Source organism: Pteropus alecto, unplaced genomic scaffold (genome assembly GCF_000325575.1).
Source record: "Pteropus alecto unplaced genomic scaffold, ASM32557v1 scaffold13, whole genome shotgun sequence".
In the NCBI taxonomy this organism is placed as follows: Eukaryota; Metazoa; Chordata; class Mammalia; order Chiroptera; family Pteropodidae; genus Pteropus; species Pteropus alecto.
In genome coordinates, this window is record NW_006434373.1 from 4,261,842 (window position 1) to 4,272,185 (window position 10,344).

Sequence of the window (10,344 nt, forward strand, 5' to 3'; positions counted from 1 at the left end):
ATTCTTCTAGCTAAATATTTGATCCCATTATACTTTGTACAGACATCTATTGGCATACATTCATTACACATACTAATGGTTTCTTTAACTGTCCCTCTCCCTAGACTGTGTGTCACTTGATGTTAAGAACCATCATTTACAAATTTTCACAGTGTCTGGTTTGCAGCAGACTCAAAATTTTTAAATCTGTGGAACAATTTAGAAAAGAAAATAAACATCATAACATCTAAGCTTTCCAAATAATTCTTTAAAAATCCATTATTACATTCAACTTTATAAACTTGTTAATTTAAATTGATGCTTCAGGAAAAATATGTTCCATAAATTAAAAATAAATATCTCCATGATATCTAGACCCTCTAGAAATAAATCTTTGGATCCATGGTTATATGAAAAACATTTTCCATAACAAATAATCATCAATAAGTTTTTGAGTTTTCATCCATAGAACTGTAGTATGCTATCATATTTTTTATAGTAAATGGTTGTATATTATTTCTTTAAAATTTCTTACTCTGTTTCCCAGAAGCTCTAGAGCAGCAGATAGAAAAGAAAAAAGGATGAATTTATGTGTGACTTCACAACCAGCGTCAGAAGCTATCACAAAGCAGTTATTTTCACTTTCTCCATTTCAAACAATCTAGTCATAGGCGGAGGAGAAGGAAAGGAAAGCCTGAACTTCCAACAACACTTCGATCAATCAGCACTTGCAAAAATCCAAAAATTCAGAAGAGTAAAGGGATAATGTCAAAGTGTTAGCATGTTATGTCTCTTGCACCTACTAAAATAAGGCATCGTCTTGTTTTTTTTTTTCTTTTTAATTTCCTGTTTTATTATTCTTCCCATACCCTAGGATACATTCCCCTCACTAAAATTTACTCCATCTTCAAATCCCAGCTTAGCTCTTCTCCACTATGGATAACCTTTCAGTCTGTGATCTCCACTGCTAACATTCTGTGATTCCATAAGTAAATGTCCCTCTCAATGGCAATAATATTAATAATAGTCTAGGCCTCTACAGAATCTAATAATTTTTCTCAAATCTGGTATCTTACTTGAACATTAAGCATATACAGCTTGCATAATCGAAAAAACTCAGAACTTATAGTCAATAATGAATTCACTCATTCTCAAACCAATTAGCTGTTTCAATCATGAGGCTGACATATACTTCTGAAATAAATTTTCTTATCTAGATATTGAAAATAACAATATCTATTTCAGAGTGCTTTTGTGAGAATCGACCAGAGTCATAATTTACATGTACTTTGTAAAGGCTAAAGAGCTTGTTTATTTTATTGTTATTTTATTATTATCTTGAAATTTACATTCATTTTGTTTAATTTCTCTAAATATTTATTTAGCTTGTTGAGAGGAGGAATTGATTATGTCTGGGCTTCATTCTCTCATCTAAAATAAAGACAATAATGCCAACCTAATAGAGTTATTGAGAGTGTAAATGATATCATAGATCAACAGGGCATAACCCAGAGCTTGCCCATGGAACATACCCAATAACTTAGTTTCTCTCTTCTCTTTTCTGTATATTTTGGATTGTCTACCTCAGAGCTTTGCATAGTGGCCGTTTCCTCTATTTTGAGGAAAATATGTTTCTTCTCTAACTCTTCAGAAATGGGTATGCCCTTTAAAAGAAAATCCCACCACAATAAAAGTACAGCTGCCCAATGCAGTTCTTTTAAGTAGGACTTGACCTATAAAAAGCATAAGTAAATATTAAAACTAATATAATCTATTCCTATAGAATTATTAATGAGAAGACATCATTCAATATTATGAACTTATGTGTAAAGTACCTATGCATGTCTGCAAATTTTTTAAAAAAATTCAAAGTATAAAGAATTATTGAGCTTTCAAGGAAAAGATAGAAAGACTTACCCTGGCTTCCCTATTTGAAATAGCAACACATCCCTTCCTCACCGTCCATCACCCCATCACATGGTTGATCCTATTAACCCTGCCCTAAAATTTTCACTTATTCAATATATTTGCCATTTTCAAGTATAATAATTTACTCAGTTTTGTTTATTGATTATTTTTTGTGTCTTTCCACCTCACTGCAATGTAATCTCTGGTAGAAAACTTTATCTGTTTTGTTTTCTGATCAATACCTAATAACTAGAAAAATTCTTGGAACCTGGCAGACTTGCAGAATATGTGGAAGAGATGCAATACGACTCTTGGCTGCATTGATTGACTTATTTCCTAGCTTTCCTGTTTCCCAAAACTTTAAACTTGACAAGAACAGGGTTCAAAGATTTGGTTGTCAGGTCACTATTTTCACTTTAAATGCTTTTTTGGAAATTGAACAGAAGCCAGCTCTTGCAACACTGAAAAAAGAGTCTCTCATTATTGAAGCAAGGAGAAAAAAAATAACAGTCATGGAAGATTCTGGTCAAAGATCACCATGACAGCAGCCAGCTGTTTCTGTTCTAGGAAAGAACACGCCCTTACTGGGTAAGAAGCTCCAGTTAGCCTAATTTTGGTACAAACTGGATGGTTGAGTTCTACATTTTATGCTTTCAACATTCATTTTATAGCCTTGTTATTTACCGCTAAGCTAGAAATGCCAGTGAAACAAAGGCTGGACATTACAGACCCCTGAGATATCCCATCTTTCCTTGCAAAGAAGATGAACTATGAATTTCAAGAAAGAAGACTCAGAAATACTATTGATATTTTTACTTTTAACAGCAAAAAGTGTTCACCCAAGAGAAATACTTAAGTTACGGTATTAGGTGTTCATTTATGTGCACTATATTCAAAACTCTCATTTAAAAAACTATTAAATACCATGTGGTGTCCTAGATGGTTCCTGGGACATAAAAAAGATATTAGTGGAAAAACTGGTGAAATTCAAATAAAATCTGGAGTTTAGTTATTAGATAAGTCCCAATACTGATTTCTTAGTTGAGAAAAACTTACCACGGTAATTAGGGGAAAATGGATAAAAGATATATGGCTACTCTCTGAACTATCTTTTCAACTTTTCTAAAATAATTCTAAACTAAAAAATTTATTTTACAATGAAGAAAAGTAACAAAGTAGATTGGTCAAAACCTTATAATAAATATTTAGAAGATAAAATTTGTGCATTTTTTTCGCCACTCTTGTTCTTACATTCCTTTGAATTGTTCATGTTTTCACCACTATTTTACTATTATAATTGAGACAAGTATAATAAACATTATCAAAAATAATTTTTGTCCTTCTATGACCTACAACACATTATTATTTCTAATAACTTTTAAATTTCCTACTGAATAACAAGGGAGAAAATACTAAGGTCACCTGATTTTATTAATAAACGGTTTTAGTTCAATAGGAACCCATATAAAAGAATTCATTTTCTTGCTGGACTCTAAAGATGCTTATCCTTAGGTTTTTAAAATGAATAGATTTATAATTAGGTGAGGGTACAAAACAAGAGTCATCATGATACCATTTGTGAAGAAATTTTAATGAGTAATATTTTAAAGCCATATCACTTTAGTTATTATTTTACAATTGGGAATATCTCCAAATACACTTTGTGGGCTTAAAAGTGAATATTTGGCTAATACAAGCCATTTGGCAATTCTTTGATCCTGGATTTCCCCACATTTCTGTTTGTTATACTATAATCAGAAATTATCTTATGAAACATGAAACTTAATAAGACTCTCATTTCAAACACAACATAATTAAGAAAAACAAAACTGGAGCCAAAGTAGCAAATTTTAAAATTGAGTAAAAGCATCATATACCCTTCAGGGGGCTGGAAAGAGGAGCAAGGGGCATGTGGGCTGATGGTGGTCTCTTCATCTACTGCTGTCAATTTATGAATATTCATCAAGCTGTATCCATAAGATATGTGTCCTTTACCATATTTAAATAATACTTCAATTAAAATTAAAAACATTAAATAAAACCAGAAATCCATGAAATGGCAGTTAAAGAGGTTGCTGAATATGAGAGCTTCCCCATGACTTTTTAGCCCAAATTGTGCCTGACCCTGGTGCACCAAGAGGATCTGAGGCAAGGTGTTCCTAAATGCTCTCCATGACTCTAGACTTGTGATCAGGCCTATTCTTTGGTTAATTAGTTATTTTAAATGTCATGTTAAAAAATTGCATAAGATGGCCTCTAAAGTGAGACCTGAAACATGAGTATCTCCTTCCACAAAATGATGCCAAATCATTTCTAAATCATTCTATCTTACTTCGTATTGAGCCCAAAATCAATTAACAAATATTCATAGAATACCTACTGTGTGCATGTGTCATGATGAATATACAGAAGGAGAAAAAGTGGCCAAACCACAGAAGTCTCTACTTTTTAGTTGTACAGACAGTTGTACAACTGAAAAGACAGCCTTTCTAGCTGATATGTAACAAGTACCAAATACTGATGCAATACTAGGCTTGCTGGGTGCTGGTGAGGTAGGGCTTTTTAGCTCAATACACTGGAATTTACTTATAAATTGAATATACACACAATAAAATTGAAGTGGCTGGTAAAATTGTGTTGGATTTATAGAACGTAAGACTAGAGAACATTCTGGTGTGTTATTTACCAATTTTAGCTATGAACCTTTTTGACATAGTTATGAAATGATAGCACATTATCATTGAAGAATATATGTGGAAAGCAGAGTATTCTAGAAAAAATCTAAAATAATATTATAAGTATAAATCTATAAGGATGTTTATGTGGCTTAAAAAAAGCATGAGATCTAATGCTGTATCATTTATAGAAAACTGTACATTTTTACAGTTTAAAAAGCTATATGAAAATGCTAAGACTCCAAAACAGCAACAAAATCTTTTAAAATTAACTTTGAAAGAATAGTGAAACCTACATAAGAAAAACTATGTCTTATTGGGAAATTAAAATTTGATATTAATAGAAATATTTAACATTTTTGAATATATAAATTAAAGCATTCGTTTTCTTCTTCAGAGTTAGCTTTAAATTCCAACAAAAATGTCAATGGTTCTAAAACACATAGGCAAAAATTAATAAATGAGAACATAAATGAATACTTCGAAAGTAAAAGAGACAATATAAAGTTTTTGAGTCTTATTGAAAATGAATCAGAATAACTAGAATGGAAATGATAACCAAAGAAAGCTGCATAGATTCAAACTGCATAGAATTTTCTCAGTTCCAGAAAAAGACCCTATCAAATAACAACGACAAAATCATAGAGTTTCAATAACCTTCTTGAGTATAGACACATCAATTTTAGAGTAGTATTAAACAAAGTAGAAATTTTTCCTGCACAAAAGGATAGTGTCTAGAACAACATTCAAGCTAATTTTATTGACAACAGATAGCATATATTACCTGTCACTAAGGCTCTCATCTTTAAATATTCCATCTCAGATCAATGAATGTTAGTAGTATATCTATCTATCTATCTATCTATCTATCTATCTATCTATCTATCTATCTATACTATATACATATATTATGCACTATATATAAGATATATACTATACATATTATATACTATACAGATATAGTATATATACTACTTTAAACATTTATAAAAATTTGAGGCAAACCAAAATAATGACAGCCGTGATTACATAAGAACTGTAGAAACAGTAAATTTGGATTCACTTGGTTAGCACTTTCTGTTATTCTCCAAACTTTCTAAAAATTGCAAATTATTTGGGGAAAATTTTTCATCAGTATACAATTTTTGGATTCTATAAAAACACAAATATGTAAAAATATACACATAAAAATTTTAAAATATTAGTAGAGGATATGTGGGAAAGTGAGCCTCAAGCAGTTATTGATTTCTTACTCATTTCTTTTCTTCTTAAATCTGATGTAATGAGCCTATATCATCTTTGCAATAGTAAAGTTAAGGTTTATTTTTAAAACTAAAATTTAGAGGCAGGGAAATACTAGTAGAGAAGATTGAAGAAGATTGAGGCATCCTGACCCTACTAGATAGCTCATTAAATTACAAAATTACTTAAAATATTTTATTTAATACAGATAACCAGAATAATAAAACAATGAAAAAAGTCTCAACATGGATTCAATTATACATGAGGAACTTAAGATAATACAGTAAGCTTTCCAATACTAACAAGTTAAAAAAAATCTGCTAATAAATTTAATTGAGATATTTAGCAACAGTTTGGAAGGAAAAAAATAGAAGAAAGGGGGATTTAAAAGCTAGTATGACATCATCTGTGAAAGTAAATGCCGAAAGGATTAATGAGTTAAATATCTAACTAGAACGTCAAGTTAGAAAAGAGTCAAATTAGCAGAGAATAGAATGCCTGTTTAAGAGGTTATGAACAAATATATTTTTCCTTTAGTTGTATGAGTGAAAATCAAAAGTAAAAGCTATCACATTAAAATAAACAGACACAAAATCTTTGTAAAAGTTTAGAAAAACAGCAAAATATTATACAAATATTTACATCAAAATTTGGATATACAATTAATATGCCTAATATAGAGTTTGCTCAAAATTATAAAAAAAAATAGGAGGGACAAATGAGACAAGTTGAAAATAAAAAAAATTAACAGAAGAAAAAAGTTATCAAATTATGTGGAAAGAATTTAATTTTTATTTGTAAGCAAGCAGCAAATTAAATTTGAGATACTGCTTTACGACTACTAAACTAACCAAATTAAATTTAAAAAAGACTGGAAAACTTGTGCAATATATTTTTAACTGTATGTATTTATAACTCATTTTGAAAGCTATACAGCAAGAGGTAGCAGGGTGATAAAGATGCTCATCCTTTTTAGCTCAGAGAGTCCATCTATGGAATTTATATCAAAAATTTAATTCCTCAGAAACAGAAGAGATCTGTACAATAATTTTGACATATTCTATTATAGCAAAACAACAAATTGGAAATGATTATGTTAAATAATTATATGATGGATAAGCTAATATAGGTATGTGAGAATTACTTAGAAATAGGGAAAAAATGTTTATAGTATAATAATAAATGAACACAAAAATATGCTGTATTTTTTCAATTATGTAGAAAATAGGATGCTAAAATGCAAAATGAGAAAATAATTGATGTGTTAAATTATAGTAGAAATACGAATGTTTCCTAGTTTAATAATGTTTAAACCCAATTTTTTCTGATAATTGGCACAAAGATATGATAATCAGATAAAAATAGTTTTATAAAATAAAATATATTTCTTATGAATAAGGCATTTAGTGAAAGGTAAGTTCACAGAGCATCGTGTGCGTGTGTGAGACAGAACACCTGTCTCTATGTCTCTCATGCACTTCCCTTCAGAAGTATACATAAATATATATATAATTACACTGTTCTGTTTATCTCACAGTTACTGTGAATATTAAAGGAAATAGTAGGTGTGACAATACTTATCCTAGTACATGCTTGCCTGGCACATTTTAGGAGCTCAAAAAATATCCTTTAATATAAAAGGGGAATAATGTCAAGGATTTGTTAAATTGTGAAATTAGTAAATGCAGTGCAAATGCTCTTCTTCATTTTTGGAATAAAGGATATAGAATTGAGCATTTTGGGAGGCCCCGCCAAATCTGAGGTTTCAAGAATCTATAAAATTCTGCAGAACAAGTGGAACATGAAGATACGCAGAAACCACTAAAGAACAACAAGGTTATGAATGTGTGGATCTCCTGGAAAAGCACACATTAAAGAAAAACTTTAAAATTAGTGTGTATGTGTGCATAAAATAAACTTATTAAAGAAAGAATCAAAATAAAGCGCAAACATACACCTGCTCCTGCTATGATCCTCACTTGGTTTCACAGGATACGATGCACCCTCAGAAAATGTTTATCTTTAGCTGACTTTCTGTGACCCTGGTAGAGAAACCCTAATTCTACATTAACACGCAGTGCTTTTCTTCTGAAGTGCTGGATAATGCTTCTGACAGAGGAGTGAACTATCTATTTGAGGAAAAATATGTTCCCCCTTTTCTCCCTCTATACTTAAAGTATAGCACAGACATATACTTCTACCCACAAAATTTGCTCTTTGGAGGACCAAACGTGCTGTGCAGCCGATTAAATCTGCCAGGGCTCCAGCTTTGCTGTAAAGCCACATCTGTTTAGACTGTAAATTTTGTAGTCTCTAGGTTATGTCCACCTCTCGCTCCCCCAAACCAGTGCTATCCTCCACACCTATGAACACTGGGATCCCTGACTGCTAAATGCTTCCGTGCCCAAAACGTACCTGTTTCTTCTGAACCCAGAGTGGCACGCTTATTCCTGATACTTTGACTGGAGTTGCTTTCTCCTGAAGCTGGTGGTGCAAAGATCTCCTAAGAATAGAAAATATCCAAGTTATGGCAAAAACATCTGAGGTGGGGGAGGCAGCATGGCGAGGAGAACTGTGCCTGGAGGCTGCAGCTGCTGCAAACTTACTTTCAGTGCAGAGGTGGCAGCTGGAGCTTCCTGCACAGCTGCCCTGGGGGCTGCTGCTCCCCCCTGAGGAGGGCCTGGAAGCTGCTCAGCCTGGTGCTCGTGCAGTTCTGCCCGGAGGCTCCCCAGCTCCTCTTGCAGGGTGGCCACCCTGCAGAAAGACACCACCGTGAGGCAGCAGGACACCAGGGCCAGCAGTAAGGTCATGGCCAGCAGCGTTCCATCTTTGGAGACTCGGACAGAGGGATTTTCTTTCTGGGGGAGGATAAAGACACACTCCTTCAGTTTCATTTCTTCTCTTCTCTTAAGACAAGAAAGGCGTGACTGCTCCCGTTCTGTGGAGTCAACCATTTCACTCCTTGAACTTTGAAGGTTCGGGTCTTTAGAATAAGTGACCACAGGGAATGGATAATTTCCTGTTATCTGTTTGTTGATGTTCTACATTGACTCCATCGCCCAGCTCGACTCTTGCCCTCAGGAGAATTCTCCTGAATTTTCTTCTCCCTGCCCTGCTGCATCTCTGCCCCTACTGAACGATAGGTCTTCCTGGCATTCGCCCGTCTAGTTGATTGCTCAATCAGTCTTCCTCATTTCACTTTCAGTTTTTGTAAGAATTTTAATGGCATCTCAAAACACTCACACACAAACGAGCCCTTTAAAACTATTAATTTGATGGAATGTGGATTTGAATCAGCACACTTGAGAAGATTTCTAAGCTAAACCGGTGTTTAAGGAGCAACCTCTTTGGCATCATGAGACAATTGGGTCTGCTTGGGGCCACGTGGCTTTGCAGGGAAGGGGAAAACTAACATTAAACTTCCTGCTGTTGTAATAAAAATAATTAATGTGAAGGTCAGATAAGCTAAGTGCTTTAGTATTGAACTGTACTCAGCTAGAGAGTGATTTATTAACAAGTAGGAAATAAAATGAAGTGTCCCTTCAAAGGAGGCCCCGAAGTCCTCTGGGGAGAATTCTCTTTGTTATATTAGCAATGTAATAAAAATAATGTGACTAAATTTTGCAAACCTATTTAGATACGATACGAGGTGGTTTCCTTATATGCGGGGGAATACATTTTGAAGGAAAAGCTGTCATCTTTTTCTTTCTGGGACTCACTGCTGGGGAGTCAGTTACCCACAGGACAACTCATCTTGAGTAAAGGTCTCACCTGTGCTGTTCCCACTTCTGGAGCTTCAAGTCCCTACTCAGTCTGACCCTCTTTTGAGGAGAACTGGCCTTATCTCCAGCTCCAGATGCCTCGGTCCCACCATTAACTGCCCTTTCCCGAAAGCGCCTCATGCACTAGTGCATATCAGATTGACGCTGCGCCGATCTAACATGGATACAAAACTACCTGACTCAACCCATGGTTTCAAATCTCTGTTGTTGGAGTTGGTGTTGCTACAAGGACATCAATCTTGCTTTGTTTTGGTGGCCAGTTCCTGGACATTCTCTGATTTCTGGCTGCTTTGCCCCTAATACCTACATATCATATCACACTTTAACAACTGAGTTACCGAGTACTTGCCAAGGCCTGGCTAAGCAAGACTCCCCTGGGTGCTAAGACGGTAGAACATTAGCTGTATCTCACCCCACATTTCTATGCCATCTTTAAAAAGAAAGTTACAGAAGTAATGTAAGTAAAGGTAAAGGCTCCAGAGCCAGGGTACAAATCCAGGGCTCTTCCCTTGGCTCTCTTTGAGCAAAATACATAACTTCTCTGTGATTCAGTTTCTTTGTCTGTTAAGTGAGATGATAACTATCCCTGAGAATTGTAATGAGGCTAACAGGAATGTAGAACAAACTATATTTAAGATGCTTCCATTTTTCATTCATTTTTATTCATTGCATTCATTACATGAAATATTTTTCATTATTACACACGGTACCACAACAGACATCTTTGTACATGTCTCCTTGTAACAGCTGCAAGGGTT

The 10,344-nt window shown here is 33.9% G+C and overlaps 1 protein-coding gene across 1 annotated transcript in view; it reads right to left on the reverse strand.

Moving 5' to 3' along the window:
• TNFSF13B (TNF superfamily member 13b) overlaps window positions 1-8,951 on the reverse strand; it is a 31,507-nt gene extending 22,556 nt beyond the window's left edge. The window contains exons 1-2 of the mRNA XM_006909367.2: window positions 8,411-8,951; window positions 8,220-8,307 (exon numbers count right to left, since the gene is read on the reverse strand). Of these exons, the coding sequence (XP_006909429.1) occupies window positions 8,220-8,307; window positions 8,411-8,758 (436 nt within the window). The 5' untranslated portion in view covers window positions 8,759-8,951. The remainder of the gene's footprint in view (window positions 1-8,219; window positions 8,308-8,410) is intronic.
• Between the last annotated feature and the right edge of the window lie 1,393 nt (window positions 8,952-10,344).